Source organism: Mya arenaria, chromosome 2 (genome assembly GCF_026914265.1).
Source record: "Mya arenaria isolate MELC-2E11 chromosome 2, ASM2691426v1".
Classification (NCBI taxonomy): domain Eukaryota; kingdom Metazoa; phylum Mollusca; class Bivalvia; order Myida; family Myidae; genus Mya; species Mya arenaria.
In genome coordinates, this window is record NC_069123.1 from 30,284,912 (window position 1) to 30,308,755 (window position 23,844).

Sequence of the window (23,844 nt, forward strand, 5' to 3'; positions counted from 1 at the left end):
CAGGCTCAACAATGAAATATATGTTATTTGACAAGAAGACACGTAATGAATATCATTGAAAATTATTAATTATGCCCCCCTTCGAAGCAGAGGGGTATATTGCTTTGCACATGTCGGTCGGTAGGTCGGTCGGTTGGTCCGTCGGTAGATAAGAGCTTGTCCGAGTGATAACTCAACAATGCCTTGATGTATGGTCATCAAACATGACATGAAGATAGGACCTGACCAGTAGATGACCCCAATTGATTTAAGGGGTCATCGGGTCAAATGTCAAGGTCACAGTGACCTCAAATGGTAAAAGGATTTTAAAGTTTGTCCGAATGATTAATCAACAATGCCTAGACCTATGGTCATCAAACTTGTCATGGAGGCTGGGACTGACCAGTATATGACCCCTATTTATTTTGGGGGTCATCAGGTCAAAGGTCAAGGTCGCAGTGACCTTGAAGGCAAACTCGACAATTCCTGGACCTATGGTTATCAAACTTGACATGAAGGTTGGGCCTGACCAGTAGATGACCCCTCTTGATTTTGGGTTTCATCGGTCAAGGTCACAGTGACCTTAAATACAAAAAAGATAACAAAGCTTCTCCCAGTTATATCTCAACAAAGCCTGGACCTATGATCACCAAACTGGACTAGGGTGTTGGGCCTGACCTGTAGATGACCCCTTTTAATTTAAAGGGTCATCGGGTCAAAGGTAAAGGTCACAGTAACCTTTAACACAAAAAAGTTAACAAAGCTTCTCCCGGTTATATCTCAACAAGCCTGGACCTATGATCATCAAACTTGACTAGGGTGTTGGGCCTGACCTGTAGATGACCCCTTTAAATTTATCTAGTAGCAAAAAATAAATAATTTTGTTATTAATTAATTATCGTGATTTTTTATTTGTTTACGGAATGCACGGATATTTTGTTCAATTAAATTACGCCAAGGAGTGTTAGAAATTGTATTCTGTTACATGTAAGGAACAAGTTTTAATTACACGAAGTGTTAAAGTTGTCTGGACAGAGACTGTGTTATACATGATTTCCACGTGTAATTGTCGTAGGGTAACTTTAGTACAGCGATCGTTTTGACAATATAATTCAATACGGATGAGAAGTACAATGTTGAAAGATAATATATGTCAGTGTTAATATGATTGTATGTGCAAACAGCTTAATGTTTGATTAAAATCGACCGTTAAAGAAGGATTCCGTTAAAAGGAGTGCTCCGGGAAAATAACATTTATCAAAGACGTGTTAGTACTGAAAAAAGCAACGGACCCTAATATAGCACAAGCTCTAGGTGCCATGGATTTAAGTAATGTGTTGTCTAATTTAACTGAAAGTGCACAGAATGACCAATGAACACAATTCCTTTGCGGGCAACTCGGCAGTGCCTTATTAAAGTAAGTGGTTCTTGCATTTCATCACTCCGTATTTTGTATGTATGTTATGCATTTCTGTAGCTCAATTGCTTATGAACTTTGTTCAATATTTTCTGCAATAAATACTGGTTAAACCAAGTAAGTGGATACAGTAGAAATTCAGGTATAACCAAAATGTTAAAGCTACTTGAAATACACATTTATTTTACAAAAAATCAAACAATAATATAAGAAGATAATTTTCAAATACGTTATCCCTTTGACTATTCAAACAATTAGATTAGAGTTTGGCATGTTTTGTATATATGTTTTGCATTCAGAAGCAAAACGTTTTCTTCATAAAAATATACATCGTCGTCTTTGTTTATATATATTAACAAAGACATTGGCAGTATGTTTTTACTTTGCTTGGAACCGACCTGACTTACACCGAATTTCGAGTCTCTGAAAACTTTATGTTTGGTATGATTCATTATTTGGCCTTTTCAAATATTTTGATTTATATTAATAAAGCATTTGCAATGAATGGTATAACCCCACAGTACTGTCATTGTGCAAATCGATCTACACGGTCAAATGCTTAATGAAAGTCAATGAGCTTTACTTTTCTGTCTATTTCTGGTCAAACGGCAATTTTGTACTTCGCTAAGGTAGACGGATATCCGAGGAACATGTCAATGTTATGCGTCAAACTTATATTGTACTGTTTTATCAAGCAACACAAGAATCAAAAACTATAAAATATAACATTTAATAATGTACGTGAAGTTAGCGGCCTAGCGGCGTGAAGTTAGCGGCCTAGCGGCGTGAAGTTGGTGGCCTAGCGGCCTGGCGGCCTATTTTTTTTTCTCTATTTCCAAGCAATTGTTAATGCGTTTTTTTTTAAAACAATGATAAATTAAAGTTTTTTTATTCATACAGTTACATAGCGGCCTTAAATTGTTTTCTATTCAGAACATTTTTCTATACGTTTTAATTTAAAACAATTATAAATTAACTGTTTTATGCACAAGTTATCACTCTGAAACGTTTTTATCATTTTTTCAAAAAAGTCGATCAAGCACTTCAGCGGCCTAGCGGCCTAGAGGCCTAGCGGCGTGAAATAAGCGGCCTGGCGGCCTAGCGGCCTAGCGGCCTAGCGGCCTAAAATTGAATCCTATTTCAAAGCATGTATACATGCATTTTCTTAACTGTTTTTATGCACACATTAACACATTGAAGCGATTATCAACATTTTTTTTTCTTCAAAAAACGTCGATAAAGCAGTCAGCTATTTCAAAGCATTCAACATGCCTGTTCTTCTAAAACAATGATATATTTACTGTTTTTATGCACAAATTATCACTCTGGAGCGTTTTTCAACTTTTTTTTCAAAAAAGTCGATCGAGAACTTCAGCAGCCTAGCGGCCTAGCGGCGTGAAGTTAGCGGCCTAGCGGCCTAGCGGCCTAATACGCTATCCTATTTCAAAGCATGTATACATGCTTTTTTTTTCTAAAACAATGATATATTAACTGTTTTTTATGCACAGATTATCAATCTGAGGCGATTATCAACATTTTTTTCAAAAACGTCGATAAAGCAGTCAGCTATTTCAAAGCATTAAACATGCCTGTTCTTTTAAAACAATGATATATTTACTGTTTTATGCACAAATTATCACTCTGAAGCGTTTTTCATTTTTTTTCTTTCAAATAAGTCGATCGAGCACTTCAGCGTCCTAGTGGCCTAGCGGCGTGACGTTAACGGCCTGGTGGCCTAGCTGCCTTGAATGGTTTCCTATTTCAAAGCATGTGTACATGCATTTTCTTCTAAAACAATGACATATTACTGTTTTTATGCACAAATTAATACATTGGAGCTTTTATAAACATTATTTTTTCAAAAACGTCAATAAAGCAGTCAGCTATTTCAAAGCATTAAACATGCCTGTTCTTCTAAAACAATGATAAATTTACTGTTTTTATGCACAAATTATCACTCTGAAGCGTGTTTCAACTTTTTTTCAAAAAAGTCGATCGAGCACTTCAGCCGCCTGGCGGCCTAAAATGCTATCCTATTTCAAAGCATGTATACATGCATTATTGTTTCTAAAACAATGATATATTAATTGTTTTTATGCACAGACTATCACTCTGAGGCGATTATCAACATTTTTTTCAAAAACGTCGATAAAGCAGTCAGCTAATTCAAAGCATTAAACATGCCCGTTCTTCTAAAATAATGATATATTTACTGCTTTATGCACAAATTATCACTTTGAAGCGTTTTTCATTTTTTTCCCAAAAAGTCGATCGAGCACTTCAGCGGCCTAGCGGCCTAGCGGCCTAGAGGCGTGAAGTAAGCGGCCTGGCGGCCTGGCGGCCTAGCGGCCTAAAATGCTATCCTATTTCAAAGCATGTATACATGCATTTTTTTCTAAAACAATGATATATTAACTGTTTTAAGCACACACTATCACTCTGAGACGATTATGAACATTTTTTTCAAAAAGTCGAACAAGCAGTCAGCTTTTCAAAACATGTGAACATGCCTCTCCTTCTAATTTGTTTATATATATATTCTGTTTTTTTTATGCCCAAATTATCACTCTTAAGCAATTTTTCTTAAATAGCAATCCTAGCTCTTAAAAAAACTGACCTTTCGGTTCGACTGCCTGAACGAAAGTGAATCGGTGGGGTTGCGCGCTCGATTTAGCGCATGCGCTGAATCTCTTTTTGAGTTTTAACCAATGAAATGCTTTAACGAAATGGCGGGCGCGGGAATCTTTTGATTACGTAATACTGTAAGGCGCCCTCAAGCGGATCTGTTGAATGATTAGATGTGTATTGCTAACGTTAACATAAAGGTGATGAAACGGGTTGATTATTCTCGATAACAACAGCTATTTTATAGTTTATAGCTGGTATTACTTTATGCACCATTCAATTGCAACCACGCCCCCCCCCCAGGTCCGGTGGTTTACCGGGGATAGCCGGGGAAATGGGCCGTGTTTTTACCTTTCAGGTGGCCTCGCAGTGCCGGGTGAATGCGGTGGTTTTGTCTTCGCGCAAAATATAGCGGGGAATTTGCCTTACCTAGGCTCCCTGGGGTGCGGGGGCATTTGGCGGGGATTTGACCATCAGTTCGTCCCCGCAGGACGGAGATTTTACCCGGGGTTGGCTGGAGCGAAAGTCAAAGTCCTCGCTATTCCCCGGACCTGGGGGGGGGGGGCGTGGTTACAATTGACTGGTGCATTAGAAGAACAGGCATGTTTAATGATTTGAATTAGCTGACTGCTTTATCGACGTTTTTGAAAAAAAATGTTGATAATCGCTTCAATGTGTTGTTTTAGAAGAAAATGCATGTATACATGCTTTGAAATAGGATTCAATTTAGGCCACTAGGCCGCCAGGCTGCTAATTTCACGCCGCTAGGCCGCTAGGCCGCTAGGTCTGAAGTGCTTGATCGACTTTTTTGAAAAAAAGTTTAAAAACGCTTCAGAGTGATAATTTGTGCATAAAACAGTTAATTTAAAATTGTTTTAGATTAAAAGGTAAAGAAAAATGTTCTGAATAGAAAACAATTTAAGGCCGCTATGTAACTATATGAATAAAAAAACTTTGATTTATCATTGTTTTAAAAAATACGCATTAACAATTGCTTGGAGATAGAAAAAATCATTAGGCCGCTAGGCCGCTAGGCCGCCAACTTCACGCCGCTAGGCCGCCAGGCCGCTAACTTCACGCCGCTAGGCCGCTAACTTCACGTACATCATTTAATATGTGGATTGTACAATGCAAGATACGTTTAGATAAAATAGATGTTAATATTCTACATCAAAGCAAAAGTTAAATCATTTAATTCAAATGCTACAATTTCTTCTGTTACAATTTCAAAGGGCATGTAAATTGCGTAATTATTTATGTTTGCAATTCAATAAAGGTGTGCGTGATATCTTCTTTTATCTTTTTAATAATATAAGTACTTTTTGTTAGTTATTGAAATACTGAATTTTTAACTATGTTGCAAACATCGTTCACGATAAAGGTAAAGCCTTTTCACATAATTTCAAGTGTAAAAATGACAAAAAAGAAACTCCCAAGAAATAAATCACTGAGAGAATTAAACATTACTCTTACTGTACAACAATGTCCAGACTCTGGCCTACATAAGCATTCCGTATTATCCATCGATGTCCGGTTGGTTGGAAACGGTACTCACTTAGCAGCTGCTGACAGAAGTACCTTATTAGATACAAGAATATACCAAAACTCATTTGTTTAAGGTTTGGTAAGATGATATTGTCTTCTTTAAGGGTGACCCCCACAGAAGCACTGACACTGCACTAGTGGCTCAGCACCGGGTAGACAATTCAATGGTCAATCGCAGTCAATCGCAGTTATAAAACATAAATATATTTATTCATACACACTAAAAAGAGAACTAAGTTCAGATTACAGATATTCATCATATCATAAACAACAGAACCCAAAATCACATCACATGGCCTCTTTCTTACTCCCAGTCAGCATTCCGACTTTGCTATTCAAATTAACGGCATTTATTTTGAGCATTTGTATAAGCAACGTCAAGAAACATGCTCGTGGCAAAGAATAGGTAAACGTTCACCATACGCCGAGTATTCATATTTGTTATTTGGTAACGGTTGTTCGTTTGAATTATTCACACAAGTAACAACTCACGCTTTTGAGTTTAATTTTTTGAGAAGTTCAATGGTATCAGATAATCAAGATACTCTATTGTTTTTACTATTTGAGTAGCCTCAAGGATATTAGACGACCAAGTTCTAGGAACTGTGTTGACTGTTTGAGTAGCCGCAAGAGTATCAGACGATCAAGTCACAGTAACTGTGTTGACCGTTTGAGTAGCCTCAAGGGTATTTAACGATCAAGTTACAGTAACTGTGTTGACTGTTTGAGTAGTATTAAAGGGACCAAGTTAAAGTTACTATTTTGACTTTTTGAGAAGCCGCAAGGGTATTTGAGGATCAAGTTACAGTAACAGTGTTGACTATTTGAGTAGCATCAAGGGTATCAGACGATCAAGTTACAGTAACTGTGTTGACTGTTTGAGTAGCCTTAAGGATATCCGACTTTCAAGTTACAGTAACTGTCTTGACTGTTTGAGTAGCTTCAAGGGTATCAGACGACCAAGTTATAGTAATTTTTTGACTGTTTGAGTAGCCCTAAGGGTGGAAGACGATCAAATTACCATACCTGTGTTGACTGTGTATGTAGCCTCAAAGGTATGAGACGGTCAAGTTATAGTTACTATGTTGAATTTAATGCACATGATGAACCATTAACTAGAAAACAATTAGGTCATTAATACAGTTTGGCATGCAAGCTATTTTGATGGATGTATTTCAGTGACCACTCATATGAATGAGCTCAAACTTCATTTGTGCCCTTATGATTCCAAAAAGCAACAACAATTTGCATTACGATTTGATGAGTTTGCTGCAAAGTAGTTCCTTTGATTTTATTTTTGTCGAATAAATTCTACTTTTCTGAAATGTAGTTTGTTTGAGCGGGTTTCTCTTCATTTCTGACACCGTTATGACAATGAACACCTTGATAAGACTAAATGTATCTTCTAAATACAGAAGCAAAACATTAAACAGAAACTGTAAGAAAAATAGTATATGCCGTCGTCTCTGATGTATTTTTAATTGATAAGAATAAAAACATTGGAGACACCATTTCGCTTTAAACCAGTCTGACTTAAACAACATGACGTGTTTCTGGCATTGTGTTGTTTGTTTTAATAAATAAATCAGTCTGAGCTGAAATGTTTTTTTTTTATTTATAAAGCATATGCTATCAATGTTATAACTCTACGTCGTGCAACTCAATTAATAGAGTCAAATGCTAACTAACGTCAATAAATTAGGTAGAAAAGATGTTCATGATGTTCTCAAAATCATGTTTATTAGTCACATAAAGTACTAATATATTTTGTTTTCAATGAAACGTATATTTAGTACATTTTCAGATAAAAAACACTCACATGAAAAACAAACAAAGAGTCAAAGCTCCTTACTTGAGACGTTAGTTAATGTCACCTTTCCTTTTGTACAAGGGAATATAATACCAATATGCTTTAATATAAGAAAAGATACCAACTTTACTCCGGAAAGACTTGAACCATTTACAAAACGAAGATAAAAGTATAACATTTAAACGACTATTCTTTGAATTTATTTTTCGAATCTAAAATAGTTATGATCAACATAAAAAATGCCTGAAATCACAACAACCCCAGTACGTCAATATTGAGCAGAGAAATGTAAATTGTAATACATGCTATAAAAATATATTCTATGTATAAATAAATATGATGAACAATGTCAAAACACACACACACACACACACACACACACACACACACACACACACACAAATAGTCACATAATGCTTTCTGGTTTTAACATTAGATTGATGGAAACTAAACATGTTTTTGCAAATTTAAAATGTGCATACAATAGATTTTAAATAATAATGATAATTTGACAGTTATCAGAGTAGTTGTAGGACACCAACCCATCTTAAAGTATTATAAACACAAAGAAGAATTAGTTATTGAAAATTTTACTTTATTCCGTAAATTAAGATACTTATTTTAGCTCTAGTTGAGAGACATTGCAAGTGCTGTGAAAAAATCTCAAGTACTGCCAACAGTATCTCTGTTAAACGTTTTACGAAATCGAAGTCCAAATATCCACATAGAAAGTATCCAGTAAGTGTTAAGCATTGTTTTGTTCCAAGCCGGTTAGATTATATATCATAAAGGCATTATGAAATAAGTAGTATTGTATTCAGTCTGTACAAATACTCGTTTGTGATAAAACAGAACATTAACAATAAACAGTAACACGGAATAATTTCAATTTCAAGGGAGGTAATATGACAATTACAAATCAATTTGCATCGATGATCAGTAATGATTTGGCACATTCAATACACAACTGTACATTTATGTCTTTTTATTGGCAAGCGTTTGTGGTCATTCGTTATTTAATTTCTAAGAAAAATAAAATATTCCTATAACAATTTTCGACAGTCAACTGGTTGGCATTTCTGAACTTTATTGAAGTAGATGGTGTCATCTCCGTCGAACATGTCAACGCTACGCTGAAAATATATCACATGGCCATGTTTCATCAATCAACAGGAAAAGGCACACCATATTGGATATATCATCACATGTGTGGAGTATGTTTACAATGGGAAGTAATAAAATATAAAAAAGATATGAAAATAATACCATTATTCCGCATCAAAGCAAGTTTTGTATTATTTATTTCAAAACGATGAACATTTATACTTCCGGCTGGATTTGAATCAAACATCTTGTGGTGAAATAAGAGAGGACTTCAATTGTCTGAATGGGGCATATAGCATAACTAGTTGATATAGCTCTAAATATGGAATAAAGCAATATAGAACCCAAAAAATGTGTATGTGAGTAAGTGAACCAGAAATATGTTTACTTGCGCATTTTATTGTTAGTAGAACCTTAGTTAAAGAAAGAACGTTAGAATCATTCAATTCCTACAATCTCCTCTGTTTTTCAATTCCAGGGGTGGTGGGCAGTTTGGTATATGATTGAAATTTGATGTTTGTTTGTTTTCTACTTCTTAATTTTTCATTCATGTAATGTCCTTCTAGTAAGTAATAACAAGACTGAACCCTTAATAGTGTACCAAACATCGTTCCGGATAATAATAATATAATAAGATAAGATAATAACCCTTAAACAAAATTTCCAGTGGATAAAATTATAATAAAATACCGCATTAAATATTAAAATTTTCACTGAGCTAACTAAACATATATCTTACAGTAAAAAAATGTCCAGGCCGTGTTTGACAGCAGCATTCCAAATTCTCCATCGCTGTTTGGTCGGTTGACCAAGGTACACACATGCGCAATTGATGACAGGACGACCTTAAGAGATATAAGATACAAACATGTTTATTCTTGTTCATTCGGTTCATTGTCGTTTGGGCTCTAAACAGGGATTATTTTTAGTTTTCGGTTTATCCCTGTAGTTTAATTATATTATGAGCACAAGGTAGACAATGTAATGGTCAGTCGCATTTAAGTTTTACATACAAAAATAAAATCACATGTCTTTATTCATGAAAACCAAAAAGATAACGAATTGAAGACAATGGTATCATTACACGTACCTCCCGAGAAGGCATGGTTTCTTTCTTAGTATCAGTCTGCGTTCCGACGTCGCTATGTGAATATCCTGCACGTATTCTGAGCATTTGCAATGTGATGGGGCACTGTGAGCAACGTCAAGTAACAGGCACGTGGTCAATAATAGGTACACATTGAATGCATGCTGGGATTTCATCTCTGCTAAAATGATAAAATATTAATACAATGCATAACTTTGCAAGCAAGAACAATTTGAGTGTTTGTTTATGTGTGTTCAGTTTCAGCAAAATAAACTGCATGGCAATATAATTATCATCATAATCACCAAACATATAGCCACGAAAATTGATAATACTTAGAAAGTGACTGGATAATACATGACTATCATATGATTGAAAGACAGATCTACTTCTTAAATCATTTATATATGTGATTTTTCTAAAAGGCACATACATACTATCAGAATATATGTATTGTGACTAAAGATACGTTGACATAATTTTATACTAGTATAAAATGTGATTGGAGGACACATGAATGTCATTCAAAGATATGTATTTTGACTGGAAAACATCTGTCTTCCATCGAAATATATGTATTGTGACTTGGAGCACATGACTATCATCACAATATATGTAATGTGATTGAATGCAGATGATGTGCATCTCCTTAACAAACACACTAAGACAATGCGTACTGTTTTCAGTTTGAACATCTTGTCTGGTTTAGAAAATATTTTATTTATATTATGATTATATATATATCAAGGTTATTCTATTGCGTATAAATAGTTTGTGTTCGAGAGCGAAATTTAGGGAGTTTAAAGAAAATGTAACGTTTCAAATACGTTTAATCAATAAAACATCCGACATTTTTCGGATAATTTGTCTTTAAATGACTGCTGTAATAATAATATTAGAAAATATCTTACTGCTTTCGTTCGTAGTCCTTGTCAATTCCAAAAGCTGTATTTTGAATTTTTAAATCTGGGAAAGCATTGCTTCGTAGGCACTTATATACTCGTTTCTTCGGTATCGCCATGATTTTACAACAATGGATAGGAGTGAGACACGCCAACTCTTTCTTTTGTTCGAAGTGTGTCCAAAGCAGATGCATCCGTATTAGACACTGTGACCACAGATTCATGTAAACATTTTTTAATTTATTCACTTACTTCAATCGTTGCTACATATGTTCACCTACGACTTTGCGGTCCCTGGGTCGAATGAACACTCTTTGATGGTAAATAATAACAGCATCCTCATTGAGCAATATCTATTGTGTTTATCGGTTGTAATAGGACCTTAAACTTCTCCACTGCATTATCGTATTAAGCTCAAGTACGCAAGTTACGATTTTGTAGGGATTTAATGTAGTTTTATTTGATTGAGCTTTTAAGTTCTCTCCAGCTATGAAAAATGACTAAAGAAAACATTGAATAAAATATACATTAATCTCTATCGAATGTAATGTTTTCATCAGTTAACGTGCATATGTCAACTTAAATATGCACTCTTACTCCAACATAAGGTTTAACAAAATTAAAACAAATGCTTTAATGTACAAAAAAAGGATGAATAAGTGTCGAAAACAATGGTTCTTATGAAGGATACAGAGTTAAAATTGGAAGAAAGGTGCAGAAAACATTATATTTCTACCTTATGAGACGATAGTAGATCACAGTAAATCTCACCAATCATTGAATACTTTTGCATTTTCAGTTTTTTAATACACGTTTTCTTTACCAGTAATTAATATTTTCCATTAATGCATTATTTAGAAAGAAGTTAAATGTTTATCACTAAATATTTATGTTTGTCATTCATGTGTATGTTTTGATTTTGAATTAGAGGGCATATTTAACATATATCGATTGTAATTTCGCAATCTCTATTAGGTACAGTTTCTCCACCAGAACGCACATTATCTTCGATTTTAGTTCCTTCATTGTTTTGTTCTGTGTTACTTCCATATACGCATATATGCAGTTCACTGTCCTAATCGCGTCTTTATCATGCTGTTATTAGCCCCAGCCGAACTGAAGCTTTCGGGGAGGAGATGTTGTTTTGCTTTGTCTGCACGTTCGTGTGTCTGTCCTTCCTACCGTCCGTCCTGTTTTTCTCTCAAGAAACATATATTGGTAGGGATTGGTCAGAAAATTTCAAATTTGGTCAAACTTGATGAGACCTCCACCGCTTGTAAAAGTGGGTAGCATGGGGTCAAGAACTAGGTCACTAGGTCAAATCATAGAAAATAATTTAAACACACTCTTGGCAATATATATGTTCCACCATATTTCAAACTTAATCATAATGTTCCCCTTGAAATCTGAAATTAAATCACATTTTGTAAAATAAATAGATCACTGGGTCAAATCAGATAACTTTGCCAGAAACCATATCACGATTATGATTTGTCTGATTATGTTTAAACTTGGACAAAATGTTACCCTCAGGAAAACTCACCGCATTATAAAAGTGGGTCACATTGGGTAAAAACTGGGTCACTATAAGAAAAATCTTGGAAACACACTATAGGCTATATATCTGGTTCAGTATTTATGTTATGTGTTAGTTTCAAACTGGGTAACATGAGGTCAAAATCTAGGCCACTTAGTCAAATGTTTGAAAAACCTTTTCCGTACCAGTCTTTTTGATATGAATTGTTAGACTTTCTGCAAACTGTGGTCAGAATGATCCCCTTGATGTAATCTTGGTAGACTTTTAGACGACATTTGGTCAAATCATGGGAACAAACAGAGGCAATTTTCATCTTCAATCTTCATGAAACTTTATCAGAATATTTGCCTCGGATGTAAGATTAGCTTCGATAAAACTTGGTCACATGTGTATCAATTCAACGCATTGTTTGTTGTTACTGCAATTTTCTTTTTCATCTGTTGATTCGATATCCTTGTTCAACTTAGTCAACTTTTTCAGTTTAGGTACCATCTTGTTTATTTTTCCTCTCATCTTTTCCATCATTAAAAATCGGTAAAATTAGTTCAGGTACTACATTTCTTCTAGTCTTCTTAACTTAGTGCAAACATATTCAATATCTTGCTGTTTTCACGATCGCCTAAACAGCTTCTAATCAAAATGAATAGATTTACAATGCATTTGTTTAAAATACTCAAGAATGCTTTGTTGTTTTTGGTTGGTTGTTTTTGAAAATGATTGTGAATGGCTTACGCTTAGAACAATATTTACTGATTATTTAGAGAAGATAAAGAAAACCACATTAGAATAACACCAACCTAGCTTCGTTTCAGCAAATTTCCTCGGCCTTTTTCAATCGAAAACAACCTCGGATGTATTATGGACGGTTTACAATGTCAGAAATCTTGATACTTGACTACGCTGTAAATCGGGTAGTAATTTAAAATAAGCAGTTAATGTTAATGACTTTACTCATGGGAATCTTAATCACTGGCCATCAATTTAAACTTTGTAATACACGGTATACATTATAACACTACAATACGCTAATGCTATTATTTAAAAAAAAACTAAGTACTTTCACTGATGTACCGGCATAAAACCGAGGTTGTTTTCGATGGAAAATTGCCGAGGAGTTCCGAATGTTCAGATGTCCAAACAATATTCGTAGATAACCAACTTATTCTAAAGGATTCTATGACGTTTGTCAAACACCGCGCAAGGCCAACGGAAACGACAAAAACTGTGTTCAGTAAATACCTCTAAATCATGTATTGCGGGTATAACATCATACTCCATGCCCAATACAATCTTATTAAAATCATCATCCATGTCCTTATATACGCTTCGCCTTTAAGAGTGTGAAATTTAAGCAGATTGTGCACAATTTTGTTTTATGAGATGTTCTATTTTACAACTCTCTTAGCAAAAACAAAACAAAAACAGGGCATTGATTGAATGTTCATTGTCTGATTTTTCTGTCCTTTCAATAGATGTTGTTGATAACAACTAAGACCGTTTAAAAAAGGAAACATTTTGGTTACATAAATCGAAACAATGCGTCCGAGCGGTCACAGTGATAAACTTCTATATGATATTTAATACAGTTACATATTTTTATAATTTATAGCTATTGTATGACATGTGAGCCATACTACTCACATGCCCATACAAATGTGTCTATATCATAGTTATGTTTTATCAACGTCATTGGTTTCTTGCTAAATAATGACGTACCGTCATTAAGCAGTATATGAGGTTGACGTCTCTTCCTTTCTATGGTTGTTTATTTATCGCTTGCTGATGGCGTAATGTCAAATGTTTAGAAATAAAAAAATAGAAAAGACTATTTGCTTTTTTATATATCACTAATTAACGTAAATCCGACTGAGTTGTATTATTCATTCATAAAATAAAACTGAAATAATATTGTCGAAATTTATGAAATGATGATGATGATGATGATGATGATGATGATGATGATGATGATGATGATGATGATGATGATGAAACATACATGTACTCATATAACAAACTTTATTATCATTCTTCAGAACAAAACAAGCACACCCACTCACTCCCGGTATCAAAAACTTTCTTGCAACGACATCTGCTCACTTTCACTCAGGCAACTAAAATGATACCATCCACTCCGTTTACAATCCTCTGCCCTGTCACATCCATACCATTCCACGCCCTCGTTCTCGTCATTCACTCTTGCCCGAATCCCACACAACCCACACGTATATTTTTTATCGGCCAGTCTACCAAATGTCTGTCTTTCACGTCTCAAGTTCTCGCGTTCTAAATATTTTTCCCTTTTCTCATGTTCCCTCCGCTGCCTTTTCGACAACCGCTCTGCCTCATGCTGTAAACGCTGTTTCCTCTTCTCCTCTCTTTCCTTCGCGCGTGTTTCTGCAGCAACTTTTTTTTCTGCAGCCTCAGTTTCCTTCGCCTAAAGAATATGACAACCTGCAAGCGGAGTGCCTTTACACAGCGTCAATTATAACCTCAAATTTAAATTATTCAAAACATAATACAAGCAATGTATATACTAAATATTATGTCTCTATGATTATCATTTATTAACCATAATATCTTAAAGTTACCTTCAACGACTCTAATATATCGTCGCTCGATATCACTCTTCCTGTCGCCACAATCTTGGCGCTTGGTTTCTTAATCGGGGCAGCCGGCATTGGTGGTGGCACTAATATGTCTCGGAGATGTCTTGGCACCAGCCCTCTCTTCACGAGAGGATTATCCCCGATAAAGCTACCACAGGCATGACAGCTACGGATCGGTTCGGTATCTGGTGGTAGAGATACGTCTATGGTTTGTGGAACCAGCTTGGCATCTGGTATCTGCTTCCTGTCCACTGGGAAGATGCCCGATAGCCTGAACGCCTCCTTTATGCTGGATAAGATGTCTGGTCGAGTGCATGTGAAATGATGACCGGGAGCTTCGCCTTCGATATGGCCGCACCTGGTCTCTGGAATCCGAGATTGTTGCATATCTTAGAAACCTGAACAAAGCATGTATGGTCGCTTAATTAAAAACATTAACAATCCTGCTGTTCCTAAACATGTATTACATATAGAGTGGACCCGGGTTTGGTATATACACCATGTTATATAGTTATTTAAAATGTCTTAAAATTTCAATTCATACTGGTATGCACTTAACATTGTATTGCATATATTATAAAGGTATAACAATACCATTTCTACAACAAGCATGCCGATTTACCTTTTGCTTCAATGGACCATTAATGTGAACGTCAAGTGGCTGTAGAAGGTGAGTGGTGTGGCTTGGAAGCCCGACAAGGACAATGTCGTTTGCCCGTGCAGCCTGTATTAGCGATAAGCTGATATGTGAGTCGTGGTTGTCCATGAGGAGAACAACGGGGCGTTCCTTACCGCAGTTAGGGATAAACCCACGCAGAAACCACTGACAGAAGATCTCAGTGTTCACATACCCCGTGTCACTCACTGCAAATAGCCATGATCCTGTAAAGATAAAAATGAAGGTGAATGTACAAAAATACTGCAGAATACTTAACGAAACATACTTAAACGTAACGAACATTTCGTTTAACACGTGTTATATGCTACATGTGCGTACCGGGCACACCCTCTCTGTAGGTGCGGTGTGGGAAACTCTCCTTGTAAATTATGCACACGTCTCTGCTTGACTGGCCCCGAACGCGGAGCAATTACTTTGACTTTGCTCTCTTCCTTTCCACACCACCCTGTCTCATCGCAATTGAAGATCTGCCAAAAAAACAAATTACGTGAAGCATTCCTAAAAAACAAACAAACAGTTCTGTTCAATAACTTCAAGCGCGGTATTCTTTCGTCGCGTTCTACATAATGTACCTGTGCTGGCTTTGTAGTTACTCCATGTTTTTTCAAGTTGTGCCGCCCAAAACAGGAAGAATTCATCCATGACCTTCTTATTGGACATGGTAGTCCTGGAACGGTCCTCATTCCGTGCTGTTCGAAAACGAATGGCGTGATGTTCGGCTTCCAGTTTTCTAAACCACTCGTCGCTAGGACCATTCTCCATGTTGAATAGACAGGGTTTCTCTGAAATATGTATACATCTTTATAATTATGTTTGTTATAGCGATGCAGTCTCAGTAGAACATTTTTTAAAAATACATAAATTTTAATCTGACGGAGTATTCATTGAATTTTAACCGTGTTAAATTTAGTAGTCAGTAACATAAACGAACTTATATCTTAGGTATTGAGGTTACCAGATTTCTTGACAATGCCCAGAATGAAACAGCGGGCTCTTTCTCTAGATAAAGGTAGATGTTGGGCTGCGCAGTACAGAGAGAAGTTGACAAATGCCTGAGTATCTTCCTCAGACAGCTGCTTTGGAGGCCCTGTTTTAGTGCGGAGGTCAGGATTATTTACATGGTCATGTAGGGTTGTTCTTGGAATACAGAATTCCTTTGCAGCTTTTGACATACTTAAATGCCCCCGACGGACGCTGGCAATCGCATGCTTCAAATCATTATCAGAATATTGTTTTGGCATGTTGTCTTTACCCAGTTTACTGAAATAAATGATCACAAATTAATGATAAAATTGGTATAAAGGGTACTTTTTTGTGGCAAGTTTGCATGAATGATAAGAAGTATTTACATTTATGTATAAATAGGGACAAGTATAATAATAATAATGATTATTATAATAATAATTAATTCATAAATAATAAAAACAATTATTTTTTAATAGTATACTCATAAGAATAATCATAGCAATAATTGTTATAATATAAGAAATGATTAAAATACTGTTTTTATTAAAATAACATATTTATGAACACATCAGCAAGGTCGCTATATTATATTTCTGTTCACTAATTGATAACCAATTAACATAAATACCCCGTAGGCAGCCTCATGATTCCAAAATAGTGTGCCGTACAGTAGCAGAAAATGAAGCGTCGCTAATGTAAACAATAACAGTCAGTTCGTTCGCAAAATCAGAAAGACACTGAATATCATTGATATTTTGATTCATTTCTGATAAATGTTGTGTTTGTTTACATTATAGTGAATGTGGGTCTGAAACTAGCATGGCAGTAGTGTTCACAAATAAGTACACAATGATCATCGTTTGTATAAGGCATTTTAGGAAAACCTTGCAGCTATTCATAGATATGCAAATTAGGTTCACACGCATGCGTAATGTGCAGCGCGTGACGACCCCCACGTGCGAGTTTGTGTACAAAATGAAAAACAAACATTAAATAGTAAATAATAATAAAAGCAACTTACGTGTCTCGGTAAGAACTCCAACTTTTGATTGCCTAGTAACCATAGAATTGAGTTGCATTACCTTCTTTATGAAGATCAAAAGAAAGTACGCGAAAAGGCGAATTGTCGGAAACTGCTTTCCGTCGGAAACTGCTTCTCAACCAGTAGTAGCAAGCTTTGCTATTTCAGACATAACGCATGTATGTATTGTTTTTACATTGATTTATTTTGTTAGTTTATAACCCATGCTAACTGACAAAAATATTGAAATATTTCACAAAAATCAACTTTATATCACTTCAATTTTGCATATAAAAAGGTTGCACTGTCAAGTACTTCGTCGTCATGTTTTGTTAAACATACATTTTTCTAAATCCATACATACACACGCATACTAGTATATTACACACGTAGGATAGTAGTTTATAAAGCAAACACGCACTTGTCGTCCTTGAATACTTTTAACTTACTTTATAAACACCCAATGAACATTTAGAGTCAGTATATTCGGTTTTGTACAACAAGTGTGTCTCTAAACAAAACTGCACTGCTCGCTGCCCATCTGCTCCGTCCTTTCCCTCCAAAATTTCTGTTATCTGTCCCGTAGATGTATCAATGTGAGATACTGCGTTGGTTGAACGACTGCAAACGAGCAGTTCTGTGTCTCCAATGGATGTAATACCACTTGGTTTTGTCTTAAGAGGAAATGTTTGCACTACAGCAAGGTCAATGTTCAATTCTGTGACCATGTTGGTGCCACAGTCAGAAATGTAAAGAAGTGAATGTTTGCTGTTAGCTGTTAGGTTAAATGGTCGTTGAAACACACTAAGCCTGTTCGAATGGTCTTCTGAACTTTTCAAAACGTTTCCTTTTAAATCCATTAAAACAACTCTTGCAGGACTACTAAATTTCTTTTGAAACGACACTATCAGTTTTCCGTCATGATAAGCAATTCCCCGACATCCTTTTCCAGCCTCAAAAGAGTCCTTCTTCGAGAGATTACCAAGCGTTTTTATCAAGCAAATCTTCCCCGGGATTGGCAGTGTAACAGCAGCCCGGTCTCCGGGCAACACACACAGTCCGAATGGGTCATTGTTTAGTTCCACCGATGAGCAATCATCTTGTTTTAATAGCATAAGCTTTACGTTCTTATTATTTCTGTCAACAAATAGTAGCCTATCGTCTGGAAGAAGGGTCATGTCGGTGACATCAGTTATAAAGTCACTTGAGAAAAAATGTTTTCTAATCAATCTGATATTCTTGGAATCCAACTTTGAAAACCTTTCCTTCTGATCTGAATAAATAATAAATATAAAACCTCGTAAATATTACAGAAAAAACAACAACAAAAAACCTTTATCGTATACTAGTATACAGTTCACTTAAATATATTCTGAAGTCATATATATATATATAATATTTTGATGTCTTCTACTAAGCTGATTAGGCTTGTACATAAAAAGTGTTCCAGTTGTTTAATTGATAACATGATACAATTTTCTAGCACGTCGGATAGGCTTTTCCGGTAAATTCAGCCGTGCTGGAAAACTCTGTCTGGCGACCCTTTGCTAGATGAGTCACGCGCTGTGACGCAATATTTTTTTTCTCTTACCATACACTTTATGTAAGCATAATTGTGATATTTCAATAATTAATTTCCATTAACATTCACGTTACAAAAATATAGCTTCAAAAAAACAAATAAACATAAAATACGTTTTATTGAAGAAACTTCATAACGTATGCATTGAATAAATATACTGCGCACCATGACGTCAGAAAACATCATCGCACGCGCTTACTGGTGAAATGTACAAAAAATGCGTTTTTCTAAATCAATTTTGCAAAAAAAAGTATTTAAGGTATTCTAGAAAAACATAAATCATGTGTTTCCGGTCCGGAGAGAAAAACCCGAACCTCGGGAGCGCTGTGTAGCCGGTAACTCGGTAAGCCTCGTTACCTGGCAACGCAGGTGCCCTAGGATCGCAGTTTTCTATCCGGACCATATACACCTGTCATATATTATCAATATGATAACATTTACTTTTATTAGAAAGCTTAATCACCTTCAGCAGCTTTGACATATGATCCGATGACTGAATTTGACTGAAGGAATTTGACTGTGTTTGCATCCTTAGTGAGTTTATACTGCGGAATATTCATCTTGTGTTTTAGTTCCTCAACTTCCCTTTGTAGTCCAGGTGTTTGCTCTAATGCTCTGTTGGCTGCTATGAACAGTTTGTTGGAATTTGATTCCTGAGTTTCGAGTTGAGTTGTCGTTTTTTGACATTTAGATTGAAGTGATTGACAATTAGTGGCTAGTGAATTCAGCGTAGACTGTTTTTCTTCTTTAATTTGATAGATCTGTGCAGACAATTCTTGTTCACGTTGGTCCAGGTGCTGTTTGATATCAGTTGTGTAAGCTCTCAGTTGATCAAGGTCTTTTAAACAATCTTCTGTGGTTGACTCCTGAATAGCTTCAATGTCTCTCGAACATTGACCAAGTTCTTCTTTTAAGTCAGAAAGGTTTGCTTTTAGAGTGTTATAATCGCGCCCTTCCAGAAAATCTCTAGAAACCTCAGCGATAATGTTCATTTTGCATCCTTGATGTTGTTGAACGATGCAATGACCACAACAAAGTTTTTTATGAGCAGGGCAGTGGTACTTTATAAATTCCCCTGGATGTTCTTTGCAGGGTTCGGTAAGACCACCTTCTAGTAAAGCACTGGCAGGGTTAGGCATGTCTCCATTCTCACGAAGGGCATGACTAGCTGTTGCTGACATATTTCGATGAGTTTTCGCACAGCTTGGACACAGGAATTCCGCACAGACCTGGCAATATGATATTGCAGGAACGTGTTTACCGTCCTTGGAACAGGGTTGGCAGTTTGCAGGGTCAGTTGTAGACTCACTTTTATCCACCGGTAACAATTTGCCTGACACCTCCATTCTAAAAAGAAAACAGTTTAATAATCATATAGACCAATCGTCAAAACATACATAACACATACTGACACATATTAAGATAAGAACTACATCATCATGTCGTATATATTATGGACGATCACATACTGCTTTAAAGGAATGTACAGATAAAAGAAGTTTAGTTATTATACAGATGTATATGTAAAATATTAAATCATATTGGTTTCATGTTTCTGATTTGATTTAACGCGGACATGTGATACTTGATAAATTGCAGTATATTTCCGAAGTCAGAGCTGAAATAGGGTCAAATTAAATTCTCCTTTTCCCCAATTAAGTACATACGGTTTGAGATGTGGTTTATCTTCATTATCTTTATATCTCCGTAAGTTGAATATTTTAAGATATTTTAAGAGTCATGGGCATTCTTCAATATATTAGATAGTATGATAAAAACATTTCGATTGAAATGCTTTTAAAGAATGCTTTGCTTATTATTTATTATGTTGTTTTTTTCAATAAATATCAATATTTTAAAACAACAATAAACAAGAGTTCAAGGGGCTATTGCTAAACCATCGATTAACACAACCCCCTCCGTCGTAAATGGTTGTGCAATTTTACCCGTTTCCCTTATATACAAACTAAATGGTAATTTAAACTGAACCCGTTTATACAATTTCAAGTACTCTTTTAACAAAAGAAAAACATGAAATCTGATCAATTTGCATTTAACGTACATATTGAGAAAAGTAAGAACGGTTTACAACTAAACAACAATAATAAACTAACAAAACTACTAAATGCGTAAACATTAAGGTAAACTCTTGACTCACCTTAATAACGAATTTAAATAGAAAACAGAAACTTCCGGTACGACACACGTTTTAATCTATATAGAACAAATGAATAAATATCGTCTGTTTACTTTATGTCTGATCAATATGACACTTGATTGTTAAGTGTTTGCCTTGAATGAAAAGGAAAACAAAAGCAACGCTACCCACAAATGTTTTATTGAAGGTATACATAGTTTCAAATAAAGTCGAACTACTCTTATAATAATGGACAAATTCGCTTTAACATTGCATTTTGCATTAACTGGATGAGAATGGTTTATGAAGATAATTGTTCGCCCCTCACCCTGATCTTGTGTTTTCGACGCCAGTACTGGTTTAACCATGAATCAGAAATTGATTTAAATAATATTGAAGTCCTGAAATAAATTAGAAAAAAAACCCATCAACATATCATCGGGTGTCATGTTCAGATGACGGACTTAGTACCGAGACAATCTTGACCAGTATTATGTGTTGAACCTCTATTACACCATTAGGAAGTGTTACTCCAAACTCTTTGAGCTGATCATGTATTATGTTCAGAAGACCATGAGTTAATGTTGTACTTCGTCCATTCTTATTACATATGGCTGTGTGTTATTTATGTTTAAATACAAAGTATATGTTAAAATCATTGTGTCGATCGTTGTATACACCTTTAGGAGAATTTGCATCGAACTTGATCAGAAATTATTTGCAGTTGATTTCAAAAGGAAAGTTTTGTGTTGTGTATATTAATACCAGAATTGTACCCCCTTTTTTCTTTCTGTGAGCAAACTTAAAACATTTCATGCACATTTAAAAGGATTTTCATAAACCCTTCATAGATGATTAGGCAACATTCTTTGTCGATAACCGAGTAGGAAGGATCTGTTTGCTGCGACCATATTGACCAAGAGAACTGCACTTATTGTTTTCGTCTTGATTTTATTATTATAGAGTAAAGCAAAACAAATAATATGTGTCACACCATTAAAACCATTATGACCAGAACTATAACCTTTTTATAGTTTTCTTTATATAGTATATAGTGAATATTTGTGAATGTCGAATTCCTCATATATCACTTGCATGATTGGCTTCAAACTTCCATCATGTGTATATGAACGTGAAGGAGGGATCTTGTGTTGAGTATATTTTTTAAGTCAATTATAGCCCTTTGCTATTTTGTTTTAATGTTTTAAGATACTGACACCTTTTGGATGACTACGGAAGGATCCCAAATTTAATCAGACTTTTAGTATCTTCCATGGATGAGAGTTGACGATAGGTTCATCCCAACCCTGCATACTGATTGGGATGAACCTATCGTACACGAGCGGCCATGGTAGATGTTTTTTCTTCCACCCCAGTTAAACAAAATGTAGCGAAACTGTATTTTAATTCATTTATTTCATACAAGTATTTTTTTATCATTTCCCGTTGGCAAAATAAGGATTTCAAGCATGGCCAAATATATTGATATTCTTATCTGGGTTGGGAGAAATTGGGATCCTAAAAGAAGGGTTTTGTTCTACATAAAGTTTAACTAGAATTATTGCCTTTTGACTTCTATGAATAATATTGACGTTTAAGAAAACTGAAAACATCTTGTGTGTTGAATGCTCATTCACAATATCCATTGCACTGACTTATGGCACAACGTACTTCCAAATTGTCAGCTTTGTGCCAATCAGCCAATGTTAAACTTCATTTATATATAAGGGCCTTCAGTATATATTGCAACTGGAACGATACCGACCCTGCAGAACTCGTGACAAGATATATGTTCTGTATCTGGCATTAGAATGCAACCTACATTTACAGCCAATACAATTGCAGATAAGCAATCATTAGGAACTTGGCTTTATCATTAAGAATTTCAACTTTCGCGGGTGTTTAAAGGTTCGCCCACTGCCTCTCATCCGATACACAATCCCTTCGTCAGATTTTGCAATGACTATTGTCAACAATGATGTTGTATTCTAAGTCAGTTAGATGACATGAATTAGCTTCATTCACTCCGCCCATTCTTAATCATTAAGATTAAGATTAAGCTAACGTTAACATAGCAAACATTTTAGAATGTCTTACCATACTTATATTTCATTGTTTTTACTGCTAAATTGTTATATTTGTGTCTGCAAAAAGAAAACACGTGACGGACTGTTGGTCAGCATGGGAAACTGTACACGTGCAATTTGTGTGACATTTTACTCCGTGTAACAAAAGTTATTGCCCTTCGCTAAATGATCTCGAAAAAGGTTGTCGCATGGAGCTCCAAAGGTATTTTCACATACACATAAGTATTCTTATAAGAATTATGAGAATACTTGTCATCACACGGAAAACACACAAGAAGGAGGTTCTGTTTAAACAATAATGTAACAAATTTTGAGGAAATTTAATAATTATAAAGGGATGGAACTCTTTCTCATTGCCGTAGGTTCAGCTGTCTGCCCTTTTTTATTTGCAGGCGCCTTTCTCGATGAAGTGAAAACGTCACAAAAGCTTTGAATGAAAATGGGCATTTGTTAATGCCATAAAAGTGTTTTTTTTACGAAATATCTTATAATAAAACATAAGAGTCAATAGCATGTGTATAATAACACAAGAGTCAATAACAGTTGTATAATAACATACGAGTCAAGATAGCATGTGTATAATAACATAAGAGTCAATAACATGTGTATAATAACATACGAGTCAAGATAGCATGTGTATAATAACATAAGAGTCAATAACATGTGTATAATAACATACGAGTCAAGATAGCATGTGTATAATAACATAAGAGTCAATAACAGGTGTACAATAACATAAGAGTCAATAACATGTGTACAA

At 35.3% G+C, this 23,844-nt stretch overlaps 1 protein-coding gene and 1 pseudogene across 1 annotated transcript; both read right to left on the bottom strand.

The window, feature by feature from the left end:
- Window positions 1–7,547: 7,547 nt before the first annotated feature.
- Window positions 7,548–10,516, bottom strand: LOC128243772 (uncharacterized). The gene is made up of 4 exons (XM_052961710.1): window positions 10,479–10,516; window positions 9,571–9,748; window positions 9,220–9,325; window positions 7,548–8,509 (listed from the first exon to the last, which is right to left on the bottom strand). The coding sequence occupies exons 2-4, from the start codon at window positions 9,741–9,743 to the stop codon at window positions 8,420–8,422; spliced, it is 369 nt and encodes a 122-aa protein (XP_052817670.1). The 5' UTR covers window positions 9,744–9,748; window positions 10,479–10,516; the 3' UTR covers window positions 7,548–8,419.
- Window positions 10,517–14,071: 3,555 nt separating this feature from the next.
- On the bottom strand, window positions 14,072–21,093 carry LOC128214211 (uncharacterized; annotated as a pseudogene).
- Between the last annotated feature and the right edge of the window lie 2,751 nt (window positions 21,094–23,844).

What these genes read in the sequence shown, in the direction of transcription:
- LOC128243772 (XM_052961710.1), bottom strand. Translation starts at nt 9,743, where the DNA reads ATGAAATCCCAGCATGCATTCAATGTGTACCTATTATTGACCACGTGC. An exon ending in AAACCATGCCTTCTCGGGAG is followed by an intron (nt 9,326 to 9,570) that starts GTACGTGTAATG and finishes ATATCTCTTAAG; the next exon opens with GTCGTCCTGTCATCAATTGC. An exon ending in GGCCTGGACATTTTTTTACT is followed by an intron (nt 8,510 to 9,219) that starts GTAAGATATATG and finishes ATATATTTTCAG; the next exon opens with CGTAGCGTTGACATGTTCGA.